The 27,028-nt window shown below is 46.2% G+C and overlaps 1 protein-coding gene across 1 annotated transcript in view; it reads right to left on the bottom strand.

The window, feature by feature from the left end:
* Positions 1–27,028, bottom strand: part of LOC137367180 (dynein axonemal heavy chain 8-like) — a 2,531,605-nt gene that overhangs the window by 1,548,452 nt on the left and 956,125 nt on the right. The window contains exon 106 of the mRNA XM_068028616.1: positions 12,956–13,093. Coding sequence (XP_067884717.1) covers positions 12,956–13,093 — 138 coding nt within the window. The remainder of the gene's footprint in view (positions 1–12,955; positions 13,094–27,028) is intronic.

Genomic DNA, 27,028 nt, shown 5'->3' on the forward strand with positions numbered 1-27,028 from the left:
ATAGAATGCTTTTGAGATAGTTTCTTAGAGCAGCACGTTCTGGAAACAACCAGAGAGCAGGTTCTATTAGACTTGGTATTCTGTAATGTGACAGGATTAATTAATGACCTCAGAGTAAAGGTAAATCTAGGGAGCAGCGACCACAATATGATTACATTTTACATCCAGTTTGAGAGAAGAGTGGGTCCAAGACTAGGATTTTAAACTTAATAAGGGCAACGATGTGGGCATGAAAGCTGAGCTCGCTGAAGTGTAGGCGGTGGCGTAGTGGTATTATCACTGGACTAGTAACCCAGAGACCCAGGATATTTCTCTGGGGACATGGGTTCGAATCCCACCACAACAGGAGGTGGAATTTGAATTAATAAATCTGGAATTAAAAGCTAGTCTAATGATGGCCATGAAACCATTGTCGATTGTTGTAAAAACCCATCTGGTTCACTAATGTCCTTTAGGGAAGGAAATCTGCTGTCCTTACCTGGTCTGGCCTACATGTGACTCCAGAACCACAGCAATGTGCTTAACTCTTACATGCCCTCTGAAATGGCCTAGCAAGCCACTCAGTTGTACCTAACCGCTACGAAGTTAATAAAAAGGAATGAAACCGGACGGACCACCCGGCATCGACCTAGGCACCGGAAGCGCCAAAGGCAAACCCAGCCCTGTCGACCCTGCAAAGTTCTCCTTACTAACATCTGGGGGCTTGTGCCAAAGTTGGGAGAGCTGTCCCACAGACTAGCCAAGCAGAGTCATACTCACGGAATCATACCTTCTCGACAATATCCCAGACACTGCAATCACTATCCCTGGGTATACCCTGTCCCACCGGCAGGACAGATCCAGCAGAGGTGGTGGCACAGTGGTATACAGTAGGGAGGGAGTTGCCCTGGGGGTCCTCAACATCGACTCCAGACCCCATGAAGTCTCATGGCATCAGGTCAAACATGGGCAAGGTAACCTCCTACTGATTACCACCTATCGCCCTCCCGCAGCTGATGATTCAGTACTCCACCATGCTGAACACCACTTGGAGGAAGCAATGAGGGTGGCAAGGGCACATAATGTACTCTGGGTGGGGGACTTCAAAGTCCATCACCAAGAGTGGCTCGGTAGCACCACTACTGACCGAGCTGGCTGAGTCCTAAAGGACATAGCTGCTAGACTGGGTCTGCGGCAGGTGGTGGGGGAACCAACACGAGGGAAAAACATACTTGACCTCGTCCTCACCAATCTGCCTGCCGCAGATGCTTCTGGCCATGACTGTATTGGCAAGAGTGACCACCACACAGTCGTTGTGGAGATGAAGTTCTGCCTTCACATTGAGGATACCGTCCATCGTGTTGTGTGGCACTATCACCGTGCTAAATGGGATAGATTTCGAACAGATCTAGCAATGCAAAACTGGGCATCCATGAAGCGCTGTGGGCCATCAGCAGCAGCAGAATTGTACTCAACCACAATCTGTAACCTCATGGCCCGGCATATCCCCCACTCTACCATTACCATCAAGCCAGGAGACCAACCCTGGTTCAATGAAGAGTGCAGGAGGGCATGCCAGGAGCAGCACCAGGCATACCTCAAAACGAGGTGTCAACCTGGTGGAGCTACAACACAGGACTATCTGCGTGCTGAAGTGCGTAAGCAGCATGCGATAGACAGAGGTAAGCGATCCCATAACCAATGGATCAGATCTAAGCTCTGCAGTCCTGCCACATCCAGCCCTGAATAGTGGTGGACAATTAAACAACTAACTGGAGGAGATGATTCCACAAATATCCCCATCCTCAATGATGGGGGAGCCCAGCACATCAGTGCGAAAGATAAGGCTGAAGCATTTGCAACAATCTTCAGCCGGATGTGCTGAGTTGATGATCCATCTCGGCCTCCTCCTGAAGTCTCCAGCATCACAGATGCCAGACTTCAGCCAATTCTATTCACTCCGCGTGATATCAAGAAACGACTGAAGGCACTGGATACTGCAAAAGCTATGGGCCCTGACAATATTCTGGCAATAGTACTGAAGACCTGTGCTCCAGAACTTGCCGCGCCCCTAGCCAAGCTGTTCCAGTACAGCTACAACACTGGCATCTACCCTGCAATGTGGAAAATTGCCCAGGTATGTCCTGTACACAAAAAGCAGGACAAATCCAACCCGGCCAATTACCGCCCCATCAGCCTACTCTCTATCATCAGTAAAGTGATGGAAGGTTTCATCAACAGTGCCATCAAGCAGCACTTGCTTAGCAATAACCTGCTCAGTGACGCTCAGTTTGGGTTCCGCCAGGGCCACTCAACTCCTGACCTCATTACAGCCTTGGTTCAAACATGGACAAAAGGGCTGAATTCAAGAGGTTAGGTGAGAGTGACTGCCCTTGACATCAAGGCAGCATTTGATCGAATATGGCATCAAGGAGCCCTAGCAAAACTGGAGTCAATGGGAACCAGGGGGAAAACCCTCCACTGGCTGGAGTCATACCTAATGCAAAGGAAGATGGTTGTGGTTGTTGGAGGTCAATCATCTGAGCTCCAGGACATCATTGCAGGAGTTCCTCAGGGTAGTGCCCTAGGCCCAACCATCTTCAGCTGCTTCATCAACGATAAGGTCAGAAGTGGGGATGTTTGTTGATGATTGCACAATGTTCAGCACCATTCGCGACTCCTCAGATACTGAAGCAGTCCGTGTAGAAATGCAGCAAGACCTGGACAATATCCAGGCTTGGGCTGATAAGTGGCAAGTAACATTCGCGCCACACAAGTGCCAGGCAATGACCATCTCCAACAAGAGAGAATCTAACCATCTCCCCTTGACATTCAACAGCATTACCATTGCTGAATCCCCCACTATCAACATCCTAGGGGTTACCATTGACCAGAAACTGAACTGGAGTAGCCATATAAATACCGTGGCTGCAAGAGCAGGTCAGAGGCTAGGAATCCTGAGGCGAGTAACTCACCTCCTGACTCCCCAAAGCCTGTCCACCATCTACAAGGCACAAGTCAGGAGTGTGATGGAATACTCTCCACTTGCCTGGATGGGTGCAGCTCCAACAACACTCAAGAAGCTCGACACCATCCAGGACAAAGCAGCCCGCTTGATTGGCACCCCATCTACAAACATTCACTCCCTCCACGACTGACGCACAGTGGCAGCAGTGTGTACCATCTACAAGATGCACTGCAGCAATGCACCAAGGCTCCTGAGACAGCACCTTCCAAACCCGTGACCTCTACCAACTAGAAGGACAAGGGCAGCAAATACATGGGAACACCACCACCTGCAAGTTCCTCTCCAAGCCACACACCATCCTGACTTGGAACTCTATCGACGTTCCTTCACTGTCGCTGGGTCAAAATCCTGGAACTCCCTTCCTAACAGCACTGTGGGTATACCTACCCCAAATGGACTGCAGCGGTTCAAGAAGGCAGCTCACCACCACCTTCTCAAGGGCAATTAGGGATGGGCAATAAATGCTGGCCTGGCCAGCGACGCCCACATCCCATGAATGAATAAAAAGAAAAGATATTGGGTGACTAGGCTAGGAGACAGATCAATAGAGAATCAGTGGCAGACCTTAAAGGGGAAATTTCAGAATATTCAGGATAAGTATATTCTGACGATAAAGAAAAGTTCTCAGGGGAGGACCCACCATCTGTGGTTAACTAAAGAAGTTAAGTAATGCATCAAACTTAAGGAAAAAGCATATAATTGCACAAAGATGAGGGGCAGGTCATATGATTGGTCAGAACATAAAGAATGGCAGAATATGACTAAAAGGTTAATCAGCAGAAAGAAATTAAAGTATGAGAAGAAACTAGCTCGAAATGTAAAAACAGATCGCAAGAATTTCTATCGGTATTTAAAATGGAAAAGTTTAAGTAAAGTGAGTGTTGGTCCTCTAAAGAATGAGAATGGGGAGTTAATAGTAGATAATAAGGAAATGGCGGATGAAATGAACAAATATTTTGCTTCTGTCTTGTTTTGTTTCTGAGGAAACAAAAACATTCCATTAATAGCTGTAAATCAGGAGGTGGAAGGAAGAGAGGAACTAGGAGATATTACAATCACCAGGGAAGCAGTACTGAGCAAACTGATGGAGCTGCGGGCTGACAAGTCCCCGGGTCCTGATGGGCTTTATGCTAGGGTCTTAAAAGAAGTGGCTAATGAGGTAGCAGATGCGTTGGTGCTAATTTTTCAAAATTCGTCAGATTCAGGAAAGGTTCCATCAGACTGGAAAGTAGCAAATATAACATTAATCAAGAAGAGGGGGAAGGCAGAAAACAGTTAGCTATAGGCCAGTTAGCTTGACGTCTGTTGTGGGGAAGGTGTTAGAATCAATCATTGAGGTTCCAGCTGAGTACATTGAAAAACTCAAGGTAATCGGGAATAGTCAGCATGGTTTTGTGAAAGAGAAATCATGTTTAACCAATTTATTGGAGTTCTTTGAAGGAGTAACATACTCTGTGGATAAAGGGGACCCCATTGATGTACTGTACTTGGATTCCCAGAGGGCATTTGTCAAGGTGCCACATGAAAGGTTATTGCACAAAGCAGGAGCTCATGGTGCAGGGGGTAACATATTAGCATGGATAGAAGATTAGCTTTATGTGACGAGTGGAGTCCCACAGGGGTCTGTGGGCCTCCACTTTTCACAATGTATATCAATGACTTAGATGAGGGGAGCAATGACATGGTAGCTGAATTTGCAGATGACACAAAGATAGGTGGGAAAGTATGTTGTGAAGAGAATAGAAGGAGCTTGCAGACCAATAGAGGTTGAGTGAGTGGGCAAAAATCTGGCAGATAGAATATAATGTGGGAAAATGTGAAGTTGTTCACTTTGGCAGGAAGAATAAAAAAACAGAGTATTACTTAAACAGAGAATGACTACAGAATTCTGAAGTGCAGCGTGTTGAAGGTGCAGGAGTCACAAAAAGTTGGTATGCAGGTACAGCAAGTAATAATGAAGGCTAATGGAATGCTATCCTTTATTACGAGGGGAATTGAAAATAAAAGTAAGGATGTTATGCTTCAGTTATACAGGGCAATGGTGAGGCCACATCTCAAACACTGTGTGCAGTTTTAGTCTCCTTATTTAAGGAAGGATGTAAATGTGTTGGAGGAGGTTCAGAGGAGGTTTACTAAATTGATACCTGGAATGAGCAGTTTGGCTTATGAGGAAAGGTTGGACACACTGGGCTTGTTTTCACTGGAGTTTAGAAGAGTGAGGGGAGACTTGATTGAAGTTTATAAGATCCTTAACGGTCTTGACAAGGTGGATGTGGCGAGGATGTTTCCTCTTATGGGTCAGTCCAGAACTAGGGGGCACTGTTTTAAAATTAAGGGACACCCTTTTAGGACAGAGATGAGGAGAAATTTAGCGGCTGCTGCAGAGCCCCCATGCTATTATGCGCAGGGACTCATTAGCGTCACTGCGCCGAGCCTCCCCCCCCCCAATATTATGTGGGGTAGGCGGTACATTCGGCGCAGGTACTGGGGCCCTATTTTAAGTGCCCCAGCATCTGCTTCCTGACAGCTGTCAAAGAATACTTACCTGACTACTGAAGAGTGGAGCAGCTGTCAATCTGGCAGCAAAGCAGAAAGTGCTGCAGAAATCTAGTAGGTCAGGCAGCATCTGTGGAGAGAGAAGCAGAGTTAACTTGTCCAAGTTCACAGACCTGAAAGTTAACTCTGCTTCTCTCTCCACAGATGCTGCCTGACCTACTGAGTTACCCCAGCACTTTCCGCTTTGCTGCCACATACTTACTAACCCTGCTGTGTCCCAGTGTCCTGTGAAGTTGCGATCCTCTTCTTCCACTCAAGTGCAACATTCCTTCTAATAGGCGTGCTGCACCTGGGTGAATAATCATAAATTTGCACTTTCCAGGACGTGAGACTTAAATACACCATAAAAAGGTATTACAGAGGTTTACAGAGAACACACTGACATAAATGGGAATGTATGGGTGTCACAGCAATGTGAATACATCTTTCACTAAATGTTCCTCCCCAACATGTGTATCCTTTCCTCTGTGCGAATGATGTGTGCCAGCATTGTAGTGCCAATGTCACATCCCTTTGCACCACTGGCCCTTCAGAAGAACCAATGTATGCAATAACATCATTGCCAAACCACCATTACACATGAGCGTCTCCACAGATGCAGTGACATGGACATTGGCTCAGTCATTTGCTGTCTCTAATGCTTTACACAGGGATGCTGCAGACGAGGACTGGTGCACAGCAGGTGAGCGAGGGTGATGTGTGGCTTGTAGGGTTCATGTCGGCTCCTATGGTGCAGAGAGCCTTTGTCTGATAAGCCACCTCCGTACATCCCTACCTCACTGCTAGCCCTGCGTGCAGATCCTGGATGCCATCTGCCCTCCCATGTGTCTTTCATGTTGTAGGTGCTCAGTGTCCTCGTAGTCCGAAGAGGAATCCTGTTGACGTCTCTCCTCATCACGCCAGGCCTATTGGGTGCGTAGTTGTGCAGAGCAGCAAAGAAAGGAGCTGGCCTTTTTGGCCAGTAGTACAGGGCATCACCCTATCCATATTGGCATTGGAGGTGCTCTTTCAGCATGCCAATCTTCTGTTCAATGGTGGCTCACGTAGCTCAGTGGCTGGTGTTGTATCTCTTCTCTGTAGAAGTGGTGGAGTTTCTCACCGGTGTCGGGAACCATGTCTGCAAAGGATAGCCCTTATCTCCAAGAAGCCACCCCTCCATCTGAGCCAGTTCAGTGAACAGCGGCGGCAGCCGGGACTGGCGCAAGACTCCGGTGTCATGGCAGCTGCCTGTGAAGAGGTCACACATTCACTGCAAGCATCTGCGGTGTAGACCCCTGTGTATCGCCCTTCCCTCCTCCCTTTAAGAATACAGAGTTAGACCCCTGCATGTCCTCCCCTCCCTCCTCCCTTTAAGAATGCAGAGTTGGACCTCTGTGTATCCCCCTTTTCTCCCTTCCGTAATCCACAGTGAGGACCCGCTGGCTTTTCAGATCTTGAACGGGATGGCACTTGACGGCCGCCCGTTCAACGAAAAATCTGGCAGTGTCGGTGGAGAGGTGGTGGGCTGCATAATCAGCACAGGTAAGTAATCATTACCATATGTTGATTGTGGTGCCGCCACCATGCGGCGGGGGACCGCATCAAGGTCCCACCACCGCCAGTAAAATGCGGCGGGCCCATCTCGACGTCGCGGGTCAAGGCGGCCTCTCCCTGCAGCATTGTACTGGCCCCCACGCCGCGATCCACGGCGTCGAGGGGTTAGTAAAATTCAGCCCAAGGTGTTCAGGAAAGATAGGAAAAGGTAAAAAGGGGAAGGAATGTGGTATTGATAAAGCAGAGCATTGCAGTGCAGGAGAAAAAGGATGTCCCAGAGGGGTCGAGGACAGAATCACTTTGGCTAGAGCTAAGGAACAAAAAAAGTGCAGTTATCGGTGTTGTCTCTAAGCCACCAGCTAGTGGGAAGGACATGGAGGAACAAATTTGCAAGGAAATTGCAGAGAGGTGCAAAAAGTATAGGGTGGTTCTGATGGGGGATTTTAATTATCCAAACATGGACTGAGACAATAATAGTGTAAAGGGCAGTGAGGGGCAAGAGTTCCTAGAGTATGTTCAGGAAAATTTTCTACAACAGTATGTTGCCAGTTGAACAAGAAAGGAGGCACTGCTATACTTGGTTCTTGGGAATGAGGTGGGCCAAGTGCATCAAGTATCAGTAAGAGAGCATTTAGGGGATAGTGATCATTGTATCTGACTATGCAGGCTGACTATGGAAAAGGACAAAGAGCAATCCAGGGTAAGAATAATTAACTGGGGGAAGGCTAACTTCAATGGGGTCAGAACGGAGCTGGGGCAAATAAATTGGAGTCAAAAGCTGGCAGGAAAGCCAGTATATGAACAATGGGCTGCCTTCAAAGAAGAGATAGTTCAGGCACAGTCAAGATATGTTCCCTCGAAGGGGAATAGGCAAACAAATCCAGAGCTCCCTGGATGACAAAAGAGTTAGAGATTAAGATAAAGAAAATGTGTGCTTATGAGAGGTGCCAAATAGAAAATACCATTGAGAACAAGGCTGAATATAGAAGATCCAGAGGGGAAGTGAAAAAGCAAATAAAAGAAGCAAAGAGAGAGCATGAAAAGAGACTGGAAGCTAGCATTAAAGGAAATCCCAAAGTTTTCTACAGGCATATAAATAGTAAAAGGGTGGTAAAAGCAGGAATGGGGCCAATTATGGACCAGAAAGGGGATTTACACAGGGAGGCAGAGGGCATAGCTGAGGTATTAAATTAATACTTTGCATCTGTCTTTACCAAGGAAGAAGATGCAACCCAGGCAATGGTGAAAAAGGAGGTGAGTCAGACACTGGAGATGTTTAAAATTGATAAAATTGATAAAGTGTAGACAGGCTGTCTACACTTAAAGTTGATAAACAACCAGGGCTGAATGAGATGCATCCAAGATTACTGAGGGAAGTGAGGGTGGAAATCGCAGAAGCACTGGCCATAATTTTTCAGTCTTCCTTAGACTCAGAAGTGGTGCCAGAGGACTGGAGAATTTCAAACGTTACACTCTTGTTCTAAAAAGGGTGTAAAGATAAGCCCAGCAACTGCAGGCCAGTCAGTTTAACTTTGGTGGTGATAAAATCTCTAGAAAAAAATAATTCGGGACAAATTCAATGGTCACATGGACAAATGCAAGTTAATTAAAGAAAGCCATTTGATACAGTGCCACACAACAGACTTGTGAGCAAACTTGTAGCTCATGGAATAAAAGAGACGGTAGCAACATGGATACGAAACTGCCTGATAGGAAACAAAGAGTAGTGATTAATGGGTGTTTTTTGGGATGGAAGAAGGTTTGTAGTGGATTTACCCAGGGATCAGTGTTGGGACCCTTGCTTTTCCTGATATATATTAATGACCTAGACCTTGGTGTACAGGGCACAATTTCAAAGTTTGCAGATCATATGAAACTTGGAAGCACTGTGAATTGTGAGGAGGATAGTGTAGAACTTCAAAAGGACATCGACAAGTTGGTGCAATGGGCAGACAGATGGCACATAAAACTCAATGCACAGAAATGTGAAGTAATTCATTTTGGTAGGAAGAAAATGAAGAGACAATATGGAATAAAGAGTACAATTCTAAAGGGGGTGCAGGAGCAGAGGGACCTAGGTGTATGTGTGCATAAGTCATTGAAGTTGGCAGGACAGGTTGAGAGAGAGAATAATAAAGCATACAGTATCCTAGGCTTTATAAATAGGGGCATAGAGTACAATAGCAAGGAAGTTATGTTGAACTTGTACAAGACACTAGTTCGGCCTCAGCTGGAGTATTGCGTCCAATTCTGGGTGCTGCACTTGAGGAAAGATGTGAGGGCACTGGAGAGAGTACAGAAAAGATTTACAAGAATGGTTGCAGGGATTAGGAATTTCAGTTATAAAGATAGATTGGAGAAGTTAGGACTGTTTTCCTTGGTTGGAGAAGAGAAGGCTGAGAGGTATTCAAAATCATGAGGTGTCTGGACATAGTAGATAGACAGAAACTGTTCCTACTTGTGAAAGGATTGAAAACGAGAGGGCACAGATTCAAAGTATTTAGTTAGAGAAACAAAAGTGACGTGAGGAAAAACTTTTTCACGCTGCGAGTGGTTAAGGTCTGGAATGCACTGCCTGATAACATGATGGAGGCAGGTTCAATTGAAGCATTCAAAAGGGAATTAGACAGTTATATGAAAAAAAAGAATGTGCAGGGTTATGGGGAGAAGGCAGGGGAATGGAACTGAGGGAGTTGCTCTTTCAGAGATCCGGTGTGGACAATGGGCCAAATGGCCTCCTTCTGTGCTGTAACGATTCTGTGATTTTGTGGGACCAATGATAATTGCTTGGAAATACCCTGAGTCCTGAGTAAGCAACTGGGGGTGGAGAGAAACACAAACTGGAGGGAAAGAGAGAATTGCAAACTGGTGGGAGGGAGAAAGAAAAACAAACTGGAGAGACGGAGAAAAAGACAAACATGGAGAGATGGAGAGAATCATAAACTGGAGGGAGGGAGAGAATCACAAACTGGAGGGAGGGAGAGAATAACAAAATGGGGAAGGGAGAGAGTGCAAAAACTTCCTGCAGGGAGAGACACACACAAACGGGGAGAGTGAGAAAAATATAAACTGGGCAGAGAGGAACACAAACTGGGAGACAGAGAATCAATATAAACTGGGCAAGAAAGAAATAGAAACTGTGGAGGGAGGAAAAAATGAAAACAAACAGGGGAGAAAATCACAAACTGGAAAGAGGGAGAGACAAACTTAAGGGAGAGTGAAACACAAATAGGGGATACACAGAAATACAAACTAGGAGGAGGGAAAGAGAGAGAGCAACACAAAAGTGGGGATAGAAACACACACTGGGGAGAGAGAAAAACACAAACAGAGGATAAAGAAAAACACAAAATTGAAGGATGGAGAGAGAGTGAAAAACACAAACGAGGGGGAGAGAGAAACACAAACCTTGTGGAGGAAGAGAGAAATGCAAATGAGTGGGATGGAGATAAAAACATGGACTGGAGGGAGAAAGAGCAAGCAGGAAACATATACCCCACAGAGAGAATACAGAAAACACAAACTAGGGCTGCAGAATTAATTCTGACGAACAGTCACAGACCTGAAACGTCAACTGAGTTTCTCTCTCCATAGATGCTGCCAGACCTGCTGAGTAATTCCAGCACTTTTTGTTTTTGTTTCAGATTTACAGCATCTGCATAGAGTCATAGAGTTATACAGCACAGAAACAGGCCCTTCGGCCCATCTTGTCCATGCCGGCGATCAAGCACCTATCTATTCTAATTCCATTTTCCAGCACTTCGCCCATAGCCTTGCAGGCTATGGCATTTCAAGTGCTCATCTAAATACTTCTTAAATTTTGTGAGGGTACCTACTTCTACCACCCTTTCAGGCAGTGTGTTCGAGATTCCAACCACCTTCTGGGTGAAAAGATTTTTGCTCAAATCCCCTCCAAACCTCCTGCCCCTTACCTTAAATCTATGCCCCCTGGTTATTGACCCCTCCACTAAGAGAAAAAGTTTCTTCCTATCTACCCTATCTATGCCCCTCATAATTTTGTATACCTCAATCAGGTCCCTCCTCAGCCTTCTCTGCTCTAAGAAAAACAACCCAAGCCTATCCAGTCTCTCTTCATAGCTGAAATGCTCCAGCCCAGGCAACATCCTGGTGAATCTCCTCTGCACCCTCTCCAGTGCAATCACATCCTTCCTACAGTGTGGCAACCAGAACTGTACACAATACTCTAGCTGTGGCCTAACTAGCATTTTATACAGCTCCATCACAACCTCCCTGCTCTTATATTCTATGCGTCGGCTAATAAAGGCAAGTTTCCCATATGCCTTCCTAAGTACCTTATCTACCTGTACTGCTACCTTCAGTGAGCTATGGACAAGTACACCAAAGTCCCTCTGACCCTCTGTTCTTCCTAGGGTCCTACCATCCATTGTATATTCCCTTGCCTTGTTAGTCCTCCCAAATTGCATCACCTCACACTTCTCATGATTAAATTCCATTTGCCATTGCTCCGCCCATCTTACCAGCCCATCTATATCATCCTGTAATCTGAGGCTTTCCTTCTCACTATTTACGATGCCACCAATTTTCATGTCACCTGCGAACTTACTGATCATACCTCTTATATTCACATCTAAATCATTAATGTACACTACAAACAGCAAGGGTCCCAGCACTGATCCCTGCGGTACACCACTACAGGTTTCCAATTGCAAAAACAACCCTCGACCATCACCCTCTGCCTCCTGCCACTAAGCCAATTTTGGATCCAATTTGCCAAATTGCCCGGGATCCCATGGGCTCTTACCTTCTTGAACAATCTCCCATGCGGGACCTTATTAAAAGCCTTACTGAAGTCCATGCTTTACATCAACTGCTTTACCCTCATCTACACATCTAGTCACCTCTTCGAAAAATTCAGTCAAATTGGTTAGACGTGAGCTCCCTCTGACAAAGCCATGCTGACTATCCTTGATTAATCCCTGCCTCTCCAAGTGGCGATTAATCCTGTCCCTCAGAATTTATCCCAATAATTTCCCTACCACTGATGTTCGACTCACTGGCTTATAATTACCTGGTTTATCCCTACGACCCTTCTTGAATAATGGTACCACATTTGCTGTCCTCCAGTCCTCTGGCACCTTTCCTGAGGCCAGTGAGGATTTGAAAATTTGCAGTATTTTGCTTTTATGCTACAGAATTAATGTTGCCACTGTTGTACCCTGTGTTTTTACAGGAGTCAAGCAGGTTTAATGCTGCTCACTGAGGACTGAGCATCATATCCCTGAAGCTGGGTTTTAGTCGTGGGATGAGGGAGTCAGTGAATTGAATTAGGTTTAATTTTGATTTTATTTGTTATTTTATGATTTATTTATAACTTTCTATGTATTGCAAGAACTTATAAAATTGTATGAAAACTTTCGTTGGAGACTTCTTACATCAATGTTTTTGTTGAAACAGAGGCATTTACTTTCTGTTTCTCATTGCATTCAATGTTGTATAAACTTCAAAAAAGTACTTTATACTTAACTCTTAATATATCTTCTAATTCTTTTGTGTTCTTCCTTTTATTTATAAATTATGTTATTCGTCTCACTATAAAACAAAATTTCAAATATACAATTTGGGGCTTCGTGATACTGAGACACTCAAACAGTGAGCTATTTCGCATATCAACTGATATGTGATTAAGCATCATGAGTGGTGTCACATCACATGTCACATGATCAAATCTCCAGGAATATGTCAAACCAAAGTTGGCAATGCTATGCTGGGTGGCATTAGTATAGCCTTCAAAAGTATTCCTGAATTGAAAGTTCTATAAAATATATGCTTTATCCAATAGACAAGTTAGGTGAATATAAGCCTGTTGAATTCAGTTACCTGTTCTGAAATTCCAAGAGCTCAGCATTAATCTTCTCAATGTCTAGTTCAATCCACAGCACATCATAGTAACCATTAATATTATTCATCACTGCATCATACAAACTGTACAATTTCTGCAGCAGCCCCAGCTCTTTCCTGAAAAGAAAACAACAGCAGCTGCAATTAGTAACATTCTACCCTTTCCTCAGGTGCTTACATCTATGAAAAATTATGTTGTGGAGTTAAACCTGTTCTATAATTTGGTTTAAAATTACTGCACTTTTTGTTCACATACTTTCCAATTTTTCCCTCGTTAAATCCCTCACACACGATAACCTACCAACACCAAAGTACTTCAGCTCGGCAAATGGTCAAATGGATTGTCAACTGCTCTCAAATCGCAATAGCAGGAGAATGGGTACTGAAGGTAGGTACTGCAGGAACCTGCAGACATTACTTGATAAAATGGCAATTCCAGGCCCACGTGCAGCGCAGTCCCATGTAAGATAGCCACATGAATGCTCAAGACAGCTGACGTCCAGACCTTGGACAGCACTAATGCCACCTCATTGGGCTTGGCTAACTATTGCCTGCCTTCAATGCCCCAGTGACTGGACAGGCTTAATGTGGTGCAAAATGATGGCAGGCTATTGTCGCATTATTGTAGTGATCAGCTGTGTGCATCTGCAGATCAGAGGACATGGTGACTTGGAGACCCCCAAGTAAGTTCTGGTTGAATGTCAACAAGAAAGGTGAAAATCTCTCTATCTCTCCCATCACTAGTGATGATCTAGGAGTCAGAAGAGAGACTTTCCTCCTCTCTTCTTAGTTGTGGCAAGCTTACAATTTGAAGCAGGATCTGTGATTGAAGAATTCGAGGACCACCTTGTTCCCAATGCCATGTATGCATACACAGCTTAGCCCCTTCTTCAAGTCTCCTGTCAGTTGGAGTTCATTTAGATGAAGCACTAGGATCAGCACCACTGTGGAAAAATTAGATGAGGAAAGCACTGTGGTGGTAAAGAGTACATCAGAACACCTTGTAGTAAGTCACTGTTGGAACTTGATCACTGTATGTAATTGTGTTTTTTTATTCCCATAAGTGAAGAAAAAAAGGAACAGAAGAACATAAGACTTCGGAGCAGGAGTATGCCATTTGGCCCTTCAAGTCTGCTCCGCTATTCAATTAGATCATGGCTAATCTGGTGGTCTGAACTCCACTTTCCTGTCTGGCCTCCCTAACCCTTAATTCCCTTTGTCTATCACAATTCTCTCTAACTCAGCCTTGAATAAATTCAATGACCCAGCCTCCACTGCTCTCTCCACAGACTAACAAGCCTTTAAGACAAAAAAAAATTCTCCTCATCTCCATCTTAAAAGGGAGACCTCTTATTCTTAAACTCTGTCCCCTCAATCTAGTCTCCCCCACAAGAGGAAACATCTTCCTGGTATCCACTGTATCAAGGGCGGCACAGTGGCGCCGTGTTTAGCACCACAACTCCAGCTACCCGGGTTCAGTTCTGGGGACTACCTGTGCGGAGTTTGCAAGTTCTCCCTGTGACCGCGTGGGTTTCCGCCGGGTGCTCCAGTTTCCTCCCACAAGCCAAAGACTTGCAGATTGATAGGTAAATTGGCCATTGTAAATTGCCCCTAGTGTAGGTAGGTGGTAGGAGAATGGTGGGGTTGTGGTAGGGAATATGGGGTTAATGTAGGATTAGTATAAATGGGTGGTTGTTGGTCGGCACAGACTCAGTGGGCCGAAGGGCCTGTTTCAGTGCTGTATCTCTAAATAAAAATTTTTAAAAAGTCCCCTCAGGATCTTATATAATTCAATAAGATCACCTCTCATTCTTCTAAACTCCAATGGGTATGGGCCCAACCTGCTTAACCTTTCTTCATAAGATAAGCCCTTCATCCCTGGAATTAGCTGAGTGAACCTTCTCTGAATTGATTCTAATGCAATTATAAAAGTAAAATACTACAGATGCTGGAAATCTGAAATTAAAAAAGGTGCTGGAAATACTGGAAGTCAAGAGTGTGATGGAAGACTCTCCACTTGCCTGGATGGGTGCAGCTCTCGATACCATCCAGGACAAAGCAGCCTGCTTGACTGGCACCCCATCCACCACCTTCAACATTTACTCCCTTCACGACAAATGCACAGTGACAGCAGTGTGTACCATATACAAGATGCATTGCAGCAACTCACCAAGGCTCCATGGACATCACTTTCCAAACCCATGACCTCTACCACCTAGAAGTACAAGGGCAGCAGATGCATGGGAACACCATCAACAGCAAGTTCCCCTCCAAGCCACACACCATCCTGACTTGGAATTATATCGCTGTTGCTTCACTGTCGCTGGGTCAGCTGCCTTCCTAACAACACCGTGGGTGTACCTACACTCCAAGGACTACAGCGGTTCAAGAAGGCAGCTCATCACCATCTTATCAAGGGAAATTATGGATGGGTAATAAATCCTCCATTCATGCAGCTCACAGCTGAATTATAAAAAACCCCATTAAATCACAAAAATTTGTTCACTCAGCCAGAGTTTAAAAAACTCATAAAACCACTCAAGCATTAAGAAATGCCTATTGAAGGGCTGTATAAACAAACTAGTTGATGAAACGTCACTGACTTGAAAGTTAACTCACCTTCTCTCTCCACAGATGCTGCCAGACCTGCTAAGTATTTCCAGCACTCTCTTTTTATTATAGCAAAATAGGCACTCGAAATACCTATTGCACAGCTGTGTAAACAAAATGACGAGTGCTGGAAGCTAGACAAACTGCTGCTGTCAATCAAACCAGCCAGGACAGTTTCTTAGAGGAAACAGTGGAGTCACAGAACCAGCTCTTAAAGCAAGTTTTAAAGCAAAAGAACAGCAGAAAGATGGATTCCAAGTTTCCCAACATGAACTGGAAAGCCATGGATATCCTGAGTTCCAAGTGTTTAAACAAAGAATGCAGTTATGCTTCACAGAGCAAGTGATGGTAGAACCAGAGAAGCAAGCTCTAAAAAGTAATGATAGCAATTAGAAATGAGGGATTGCACAGAATCAATACCTCTGGATTATCTGAACAGGACCAGAAAGATCCGCTAAGGTATGGAAAGTGCTGGAAGATCAGTTCCGATTGAGACTGAATTTTCGAATTCACCGCCTGGATTGGATGTCCTACAGGCAATAGCCAGAGGAATCAATAGACCAGTTCATAAGCAGATGCCGTAGTAAGGGCAAAGAATGCGACTTCTCAGAAGCTGAGTAGTTCGTGATTGTATCAGCACCCATTGAAGCATTTCAGAAAGACCTCTTGGGGGAAAAAGAAAGGTCACAGCATTGACGCACTGCTGGAAGATGGCAGGAAATATGAAGCCACTATAGTTGGATAACAGCACCTGCAAGCACTAAATGCAGCCAACAGCATTGGCACCATAACCAGGTTGAAAAAAGCAAGCAAGCTGTGTGGCAAGTGTGGTTGGTCCCATTCACTGCGAAATTGCCCTGCATTTCAAGACCTGTGAAAGGATACTGGGTCTCCCTATACAGGAATTCTGGCTCTGAAGAAGCAGTAGAAGCCACGGTAGGACACAAGCCAACAGAAAACAGGTGCTGCAGCACTGCAACAGCAGCAAGGAAAGTGCCACATACATACATTATCGCAAGCTGATACATGAGGTCCACAGCAAAACAGACCTGAGACAAGACCCAGAGAGAAGCAAGTCCCAGTCAGAAAACGAGCAAGCATTCCACACTGTGAACCTGACACATCATGTTGATGAAGTCACGCAACTGGAAGCTTTGCCACCATCAACATCACGTGCCCAAAGATAGCTGGTAAACACACTCTCAAGGTCAAGATTGATATTGGCGCTGGTGCAAATATCCTACCAGTCTGAATCATCAAAGTTATGTACCAGAGTCATTGGATGTCAATGCTACAATGGACAACTGCCAAGTTATCTGCATACAACAGGTCACCCATCTCGTGCAGTGGCACATCAGCAATGCAATGCAGATACAGCAAGTCAGCATGAAAACATTCTACCTTGCAGCCACAAATGGACGGCAGTGGCAGGACTACCAGTGTGTAAGGACCTCAATATCATAATTATCCATGACAGCACTGTCAACGGGAAATATCCAAGGACTGAAACCCACTCGTAGACTGTGACTGCATCAAACGGTGCAGTCTGGAAACACAGCAACAGCACACCTATGCCGCGCCTTCACCTCTGCTATCTACAGAATCGCCAGCATGAGGTAGTGTCCTGGGTCCACAATCTTCAGATGCTTCATCAATGAACTTTCCTCCAACATAAGGTCAGAAGTAGGGATGTTTGCTGATGATTACACAGTGTTTAGTAACATTCTCAACTCCTCAGATACTGGAGAAGTCTGTGCCCCCATGCAGCAAGATCTGGACAACATTCAGGCTTGGGCTGATATGCGGCAAGTAACATTTATGTCACACAAATGTCAAACAATGACCATCTTCAACAAGAGAGAATCTAATCGTCTCCCCTTGATGATCAAGGACATTACCGTTGCTGAATCCCCCACCATCAACATCCTAGGAGTTTACCATTAACCAGAAACTTAACTGGACCAACCATATAAATACTGTGGCTACAAGAGTAGGTCAGAGGCTTGCACCACATTCCCCACCAACACCATTGTGGAGGCGGTGTGGCTCTATTCATCAAATCACACCTTGGCTTGTTCCTTTTCTTCACTGGCACTTTCACCTCCTTTGAGCATCTCGCCTTGTTCCACCCCTCTCAGCTCTCATTTAAGATCCTTGTTCTCTACCGCCCACCCACATACTATAAACATTTTCTTACTGAGATATCATCACTGTTTTCCTCCCTTAATCTCTGCACTGAGCAACTTTTTCATCCTCAGCGATTTCAATCTCCATCTCAACTTATCATCATCTCTCTTCTCTGAGTTCACTGCTGTGCTATCTGCATTTGATCTCTCCCTTCATGAAAACTCCCACATGGCCACATGATTGAACCTGCCATCTGACATTCCCTCGCTACTCCCATATATCAATCACAAATGAGGCCATCTCTGACCACTTCCTTGTATCACTCTCCACCCACATCCCCCTTCCACGTCCCAACCCTCCTTTTGTGTCCACTCCTAGAAAAACTAATCCCCAAATGACTTACAACTGCACTTTCAAAATCCCAACTGTCCAGACTTGGCCCTCCAGTCACAACATTTCATCAGCTATTTATTTGCTTAAATGTACTCTCACCTCCAACCTTGATGCCATAATCTAAACCATTATTCCTCCTCACCTTGGCTATTCCCTCTGGTGTGGCCCCTACTATCTCTGCTCCCATAAGTCCAAAGGGTTCAGATGAGAATGAGTATGGCAAACAATGGGTTTAGTCATTGACCATCAGATTTGATGGAGAAAGTAAATGTTTCAGGTGGTGGATGGACGCCAATAAAGTGAGCTGCTTTGTCCTAGATGAGCTTCTTGAGTGTTGTTGGAGCTACACTCAACCAGACAAGTGGATTTGTGGATGGTGGACAAGTTTTGGGGAGTCAGGAGGTGAGTTAGTTGCTGCAGAGTTCCCAGCCTCTAACTTGTTCTTGTAGCCATAGTATTTAAATGGCTGTTCCAGTTAAGTTTTTGGTTAATGCTGACCCGCAGGATGTCAATGGTGGGGGATTCAGTGATGGGAATGCTTTTGAATCTCAAGAGGAGATGGTTAGATTCTCTCTTGTTGGAAATGGTCATTGCCTGGCGCTTGTGTGGCATGAAAGCTACTTACCACTTATCAGCCAAAGCCAAAATGCTGTCTTGGGCTTGTTGTAGGCAAGACTGTTTCATTATCTAAGAAGTTGCAAATGGAACTGAATACTGCTGCTGGAGTATTGTGTCCAGTCTGGTCATCACACTTTAGGAACTGTGGGAGCTTCTTTGAGAGGGTGCAGAGGAGATTTACCAGTATGGTTCCAGAGATGAGGGATGTTAGCTGTATGGTTAGGTTGGAGAGTTGGGGTTGTTTTCCTTGGAGCAAAAGAGATTGTGGGGAGATTTGATGGCAGTGTACAAGATTATGACAGGTTTAGATAGGGTAGACAAAGGAAAGCTGTTTCCATTAGCTGATGGTACAAGGACTAGGAGATACAGATTTAAGATTTTGGGTAAGAGAAGCAGGGGAGATGTGAGGAAGAGCTTTTTTACGCTGTGAGTGGTAATGATCTGGAACTCGCTGCCTATGAGGGTGGTGGAAGTGGAGATGATGAATGACGTTAAAAGGAAATTGAATGGACACTTGGGAATAAACTTTCAGGGCTACAGGATAGAGCCAGGAAATGGGACTGTTAGATCTCATCGATGACAATGAAAGATGAAGTCCGATGGTAACTTTCAAAACTTTATTGAGGTGAGTAATTTTTACAGCTTTACTTCCTCTCCCTAATGTAGGTTTTCTCCAGTGCCTAAAGTGTCTTCACTACAGCAAACAGCTCAACCATGTTAAACAAACCGAACTTTGCGTTACAGCTTGGGAAAACCGGACCAAACTTTGCGCGCCGAAAACGAACTGTCCTTTGCGCGCCAAAACCAGCCTCATTTATACTTGTCCGTAACAACCTCCCCCCCTTTGTTCCTAATTGGTCTGCAGACTTCTGCAATTTTTGTGGTGTCAGAGCCTAATTGGTCTGCTCGTATCAGCAAGTTTCACATTCCCCCCCCACTTCCTTGAACCGTTCGCTGCAGCTGTCCTGTCAGTTTCTGCCTGTTAGTTTTTTTTAGAAACTGTTTCTGTTAGTTGATTAATCAGCCGATTAGCTTATCTTTAATCTGTTCTCACAGTTCCCCCTTTGATTCTTCAAACTTCTTTAAGAATCACTCCCTCAATCCCGCCTTGGTGCCTTTGATGGTCTACTAGCCTTCAACACCTGGAGGGGTTGTGCTTAATACATTGCCCGCTTTTGCTGCAAGAGGGAACGGTGGGAACTCTGTAACGGCATAAGCTTGGCGGAGGTTTAATTGTCCTAATAGCAGGTCGGTGTTTAGTCACGGATTGCTGGCTTGACGTGAGAGGTGTGTATCCAGGCTTTCTTCCTTCGACTTTAACTGCTGCCCGGGTGGTCAGTAGCACCTGGAAAGGTCCCTCCCACTTGGCGCCCAATGGTTCTTTATGTATTTTCTTGATGTAGACCCAGACCCCCGGGACGATGTCGTGCCCTCCTTCTGGTGGGTCACCCCAAGCTGCCGATACCTGCGAGGAAGCAGAACTGATAGCATTTGTTAGGTTCTGACCATACTCCAATAGAGCATCACTCATCAGGTGACAATCAGCTTTTCGCAAATCAATTGTTCCCGACAGAGACATGGGTCTCCCTGTTATTATTTCAAATGGACTCAGGCCCGTAGTTCTGTTTGGAGTCGCTCTAATACTGCACAGAACTATCGGCAACGCCTGGGGCCAGGGGGTTCCTTCCTGGTGATACTTAGATAGTCGTTGTGTTAGAGTCTGGTTCATTCACTCCACTTAACCCGAGGACTGTGGATGGTGAGGGCAGTGTAAATCCCACGTAATATTCAGTAGCCGACAGACTTCCTGACAGACCGCGCCTGTAAAATGAGTCCCTTGGTCAGAATCATTCCCATCTGGGGATGTAGTCCTTCCACAGGATCTTAGTGGTCTGATTGGCCCTGGCTCTTCTGGCTGGGACAGTCTCTACCCATCTGGAAAATCTGTCGAGAATGCCGGTGTATCCCTGGCAAGGTGGGAGAGTGATATAGTCGACTTGCAAGCACTGGAATGGGCCGGCTGGAGCAGGAGCTCTGAGTTGAGGCATTATCGTGGTGGGTCCTGGATTGTTTTTCTGATAGACACACAGCGGTCAGCCACCAGCTGGGCGTGTTTTTTGAACCCCCGACCCCACCAGCTTTTCTGGAACCGAGCCGTCATCTGTTGGAGGGCCAGGTGCCCCCAGGAGTGAATCTGTTGGGCTAGAAAGGGCATCAGCGCCTGTGGCGCGACTGGTCTCTCGGTGTCCCTTTGTCTCCAGATGCCGTCTACACATATTTGATCCCTGCCTCTATCCATGTCCATTTTTCGTCTCTGGAGCACTCGCCCTGCATTATTTATAGATCTTGTGCCAGACTGGGTGCATCCAGTTTACATATTTGCATCCATACATCTGAAGAATCACCCTGCGAGGCGGCTCCCTTGGCTGCCTGGTCGGCTAGGGTGTTCCCCTGCGCCTCTATGGTATTGTCCTTCGTATGGGCTTTACATTTCAGAATGGACACCTCTTGTGGTAATTGCACGGCCTCTAGCAAGTCTCGAACCTCTTTCCCGTTTCGGATAGGTGTACCAGCGGCAGTGAGAAATCCCCTCTTACGCCACAACTGACCAAAGTCGTGAGCAACTCCAAAGGCGTATCGTGAGTCCGTATAAATATTAGCCGTCTTTCCCTCTGCTATCCAACATGCCTCTGACAGGGCCTGTAATTCGGCCTGTTGGGCTGACGTCCCCGAGGGCAGACATCCTGTCGCCACGACCTCGTGCAGGGTTGTAACTGCCCATCTTGCTTTCCGGGTACCGTTGTCAACAAAGGAGGAGATGTCTGTAAAAAGGATTAAATCCGGATTGTGCAATGCCTCCTCCGCCGCTAAGGTTACTTCCTCTGTCTCTCTCATAGCCTCCACAGTCATGCTCTATCCCCTCTTGCTCCCCAGGCAACGGAAGCATAGTTGCTGGGTTTACCGGGCTGGCTCGGACTATATGGAGGTTGGGGACCTCTAGGACCATTGTCCATCGGGTCCATCTGTCTGCTGTCACTTGGGATACTCTATTCATGGATAGCAATGTGTGGACGGTGTGCGGACACTTGACTGTTAGCTTTTGATCCAATACCAGACCCGCAGTAGCCATCACAGCTTGGCATGTAGCTTCCATAGCCCTTAGGCAACTGCCCCATCCTAGGGCTACGGTGTCCAGTTTTCTCAAATCGTATCCAATAGGTCTCTGTTGGTCCCCATGATCCTGTGTCAATATGGCAGTTATATATCCCTCTTTTTCATGTACAAACAAGGTAAACGGTTTCCCATTGTCAGGGATTCCCAGGGCTGGCGCCGAGCATAAGGCCCTCTTTAAATTCTCGAAGGCCTCTCGTAAGGGTGACCGCTTCCTTCGAGGCCTGCTGCCCTTTCAAGAGATCATTTAACGGTTGAGCCAGTTGTGTGTAGGAGTCGATCCAATTTCTGTTGAAGTTACACAAACCCAAAAAGGACCTAAGCTCCTGGATAGTGGTGGGCTGTTCGGCAGCCCAGATGGCTGTGGTCCTGTCCTGGGTAAGTTCCCTCTTTGCTTTCGAAATCTTTTGTCCCAGGTACACGACCTCTTCTTGGGCTAGTTGCGCTTTGTCGATACTGGCCTTGTGTCCTCTCTGATGAAGGTGGTCCAGTATAGTACGCAGATCTTGTCCGTGTTGTCCTTCCGTTTCAGAGGCTAACAGGATGTCGTCTACGTACTGGATGACCGTGGAGTGCATGGGAGGTAACTCCCTCAAATGATTTTGTAGGGCCATATGAAATACCATAGGGCTGTTGTGGAAAACCTGTGGCATCCAGGTCCAGGTGTATTGTTGTTGTTGAACGGTAAAGGCGAACCACGGTTGGACCTCGGGTGTCAGTGGCACCGACCAAAATCCATTGGCCATGTCGATAACAGAGAACCATTCATGTTCCGGCCTCAGGGCATTGAATATCGTGGAGGGGTCAGCTACCAAAGGGACCTTTTGATTAATACACTGGTTAGCCTTTCTATAGTTGACAGTAAGCCGCCAGGTCCCGTTTGGTTTCCGTACTGGCCACACAGAGCTGTTTGAGGTACTGTGTGTTTTAACCAGCACGCCTCGCTCCTCTAGCTGTCTAATTACAGGTAAGATTCCTGCAATAGATGTTGGACTAATGGGGTATTGTTTAGTGCAAGGTGGAGCAGATCCTGTAAACGTTGCCGGTTCCATTTGAAGTAGCCCACAATCGTTCTTATCCCAAGCCCATATTGGGTGCTCCCTCAGCTCTTCCTTCTTCAGACTTCTGATAGACCATGTTACCTGGCCGCCTTCAAAATGCAGCGAGGAGTTCAGCTGGGTAAGAACGTCCATACCAAGAAGGGCCTGGTCCACCGGACCTATCCAGACTGGTGTTATCAATTCATGTGGTCCAAGACCAATGCGTATGGACTGAGTTTTCCTGATCACCACCCCATGGCCACCAGCTCCGTAGGCAGTCTTAACTTTACCGTCCATCGGTATCGAGTTCCCGTATCGTTGAGGTAGACACGTTAATTCGGCCCCAGTATCCAATAGGCAGTCTATATCTTGATCGCCCACCCTTGCAGTTATACACAATCCATCTCTTCGTTGTTCTATTAGCGCCAGGAGGGGCGCCGAAAGGGCAAGGGAGGGCTCTGCTAGTTTTTTGCCGCTCCAAGTAATGCCAGTATCTCCTTCCATTGCTGGGGTGACAACTGTTTGAATTTTTCCAGGTCATCGTCCTCAGGGGAGGGACCTGGTCTTGGTGCCGGATTGTATCCTTGCCGTCCTCTTCCCCGTCTCTTCGCTCTACACATCTTAGCCCAATGGCCTTCCTTCCCGCAGTGGTGGCATGTCCCGGGTCGCTTATCAGGGCCTTTGGGCGTCCAACCCACCTGCAGGGCTCAGAGCTTTGCTCATATGTCCCTGTCCAGCTGACTGTATCGATCAACCAATGCTGCGAAGGATATATCTGTGCCGTCCCAATTCGGTAGGGTTACCTTCAACATCTTGGATAGTTCTGGTTTTAATCCCGTGACAAAAGCCGACTTCAGAGGTTCAGAGGTGGAAAGCAGGTGTCATCTCGTGCCTCTGGGGCAATGTCCGTTATCCCCGAGTATTCCAACCAAGCAGATCTAAACCTCTCTTCATACTCCCACACCTCCTCCATGCCTTTTTGCTGACAGGCGGCAATTTTACCCCAATCCGTCTTTTCGGGACAGAACGCTCGCAACCACTGACTAATCGCAGCCCATCTGGCATCTAGTTGTTGCTCTACCTCGCCCAAAGCGGTTTGGACCTCTCTGTTCAGCCTTCGCCCTGCTCGCCCAGGCACCATCACGGTCAAGATCTGTACCGCATCCCACGGGTGGAGGTGGTAAATTCCCTTCAGACGTTCCAACTGCTCCGACCTCTTCTGGCCCCCCTTTTTCGGGTCAGCTTTAGACTATTTATCAATTTTCTCAGGATCCGCCAGGACATGCATCCAATGAGTGTTGTGCTCAGATGTGATCACTTCATTACCGTCTGTAGTCCTCTTTTCCTGCTTGACCTTAATGCGTTTCTGCTTAAGTGGGGCGAGCCGCGCAAAAGGAAAATCATCATCAGTATCACTTTCTTCGCTGGAGGACTCTGCTTCCTCTATCCCGGCTTCACGCTGTTGCGTTTTTCGTAGTTTTTTTAGTAACGACTCCAGATTCGGGTACAGGTGAGATGGTTGTGGTCGGCGGGGTCCACATGGGGTTTCCCGGTCCCTTCGGTTGGGTCGCCTGTCCGTCTCGTAATTGTTTTAAAAATTCTTTAATTTCAGTCTCCAGCCTTTCCTTTTCAGATTGTTTTTCAGTCTCTAATTTTTCTAATTTAAGCTTTTCCTTTCGTAATTGTTCGCAGACCGCCTTCAATTGGTCCTTCGCATTAGTCAGGTCGCGATCATGTTGAGCTTGTCGGATAATTTCATTACGCTGTCGGATCTGGCCCATTATGGCTAAGGACCATCTGATTCGTTCTTTATCCTTTAAACGGGTGGAGGCACCGTATTTCTTCTCGATCTCGGTACAGGTTCTGGCCAGGTTAAATTGTTGCTCTATATATTATTTTAGTTGCCGAAGAATTTCATCTTCGGGAATGTCTGGCGGGTCCTGCTGGCCTTTTACGGTGGTTGGCAATAGTTGGTTGCCTTCGTCAGGCATTGTACCGATTTCGTGTAGGGGGTCTCGAGCCATGGGACTTCTTTTGCAGATGCCGTGGGGCTTTTCAGCCGTGGGGCTTTTCAGCCGGGTCAGTGTGTTACAGTCGAACACCGCCGAGTATAAAGGGGGTCTTGAGCTGTGGGGCTTCTTTTGCAGATGCCGTGGGGCTTTTCAGCCGGGTGGGTGTGTTACCGTCGAACACCACCGAGTATAAAGGGGGTCTCGAGCCGGAAAAGTTCGGGATCGCGTGGTGGAGTACCAAAACTAGACAACGACCGAGGACTTTTTTTTTAGTAAAGAGGAGGCCTTACCTCCGGGTGCCGATATTGGTCCGATGTACAGGGCTTCGGTCTCTATCCTCCAGCAAGCCTGCCGACTACGCCAAGTTGTTAGATCTCATCGATTACAATGAAAGAGAAAGTCCAATGGTAACTTTCTAAACTTTATTGAGGTGAGTAATTTTTACAGCTTTACTTCCTCTCCTTGATGTAGGTTTTCTCTAGTGCCTAAAGTGTCTTCACTACAGCAAACAGCTCAGCCATGTTAAACAAACCGAACTTTGCGTTACAGCTTGGGAAAACCGGACCAAACTTGCGCGCCGAAAATTAACTGCTCTTTGCGTGCCAAAACCAGCCTCCTTTATACTTGTCCGTAACACCTCCCCCCTACTTTGTTCCTAATTGGTCTGCAGACTTCTGCAATTTTTGTGGTGTCAGAGCCTAATTGGTCTGCTCGTACCAGCAAGTTTCACATTCCCCCCCCCCACCCCACTTCCTTGAACCGTTAGCTGCAGCTGTCCTGTCACTTCCTGCCTGTTTAGCTGCAGCTGTCCTGTCACTTTCTGCCTGTTAGTTTTCTTTATAAACTGTGTCTGTTAGTTGATTAATCAGCCGATTAGCTTATCTTTAATCTGTTCCCACAGGGACTAATTGGATTGCTGTACAGAGATCTGGCATGGACTCAATGGGCTGAATAGCCTCCTCTGTGCCATAATAACTCTGTGACTCGAAGAAGCCTCAGAATTTTTGAGCAGACCAAGCGCTGAAATTGAGCTGGACTTAGGGAGTATCTGCACGGCATGTACAAGTGCTGCCCCACTGATAATGTGCCCCAGATAGAAAATCTGGACTTCTGTGTTAGCAAAAGGAAAGATGTAAATTATTTTTAAATGTCTTTTTACCTAAAATAATTAACTTAAAAGTTGTGAGGGTTTTCACAGACTCCTGCTCTAACTTCAGTGGGCGGCACAGTGGCGCAGTGGTTAGCACCGCAGCCTCACAGCTCTAGGGACCCGGGTTCGATTCCGGGTACTGCCTGTGTGGAGTTTGCAAGTTCTCCCTGTGTCTGCGTGGGTTTTCTCCGGGTGCTCCGGTTTCCTCCCACAAGCCAAAAGACTTGCAGGTTGATAGGTAAATTGGCCATTATAAATTGTCACTAGTATAGGTAGGTGGTAGGGAAATATAGGGACAGGTGGGGATGTTTGGTAGGAATATGGGATTAATGCAGGATTAGTATAAATGGGTGGTTGATGTTCGGCACAGACTCGGTGGGCCGAAGGGCCTGTTTCAGTGCTGTATCTCTAATCTAATCTAAAAAAAACTCTCATTGAAACAGCATAAGAGTGCATGTGGCTAAATTGGATGCTCCTTATAATGGGCACAGGATCATGATGTGCAATTAATTCGCACCCATGCCAACTTCATGCTGCCTGCTTATTTGAATAATTGTGTGCAGCCAGAGCTAACATCATTGTTCTTTGTGTGAAAACAGCAGGAGCCCATTTCATAACTTCCTAACACCATTTAAAGCTCGCCTGCACTGCTTAAAGCTAGCCTGCTCCTCTTAAAGAGGGGATGCCTTGTGGCTGTCATGCAGGAATTGAATCTGACCTGGGAGAAAGAATGCACAATATGGGAGCCCAAGGTTTTCAGACACTGTACTAGGGGCCTCGGTGGAAGATGTAGAAAGAAGGAGAGATGTCCTCTACCGACAGGGGGCCAGGAGGACCTCCAAACATGACAACAACATGTATTTATTTAGTTCCTTTAACATAATAAAACATCCTGAGGCACTTAACAGGAGCATGACAAACCAACACTTGA

Source organism: Heterodontus francisci, chromosome 3, assembly GCF_036365525.1.
Source record: "Heterodontus francisci isolate sHetFra1 chromosome 3, sHetFra1.hap1, whole genome shotgun sequence".
NCBI lineage: Eukaryota > Metazoa > Chordata > Chondrichthyes > Heterodontiformes > Heterodontidae > Heterodontus > Heterodontus francisci.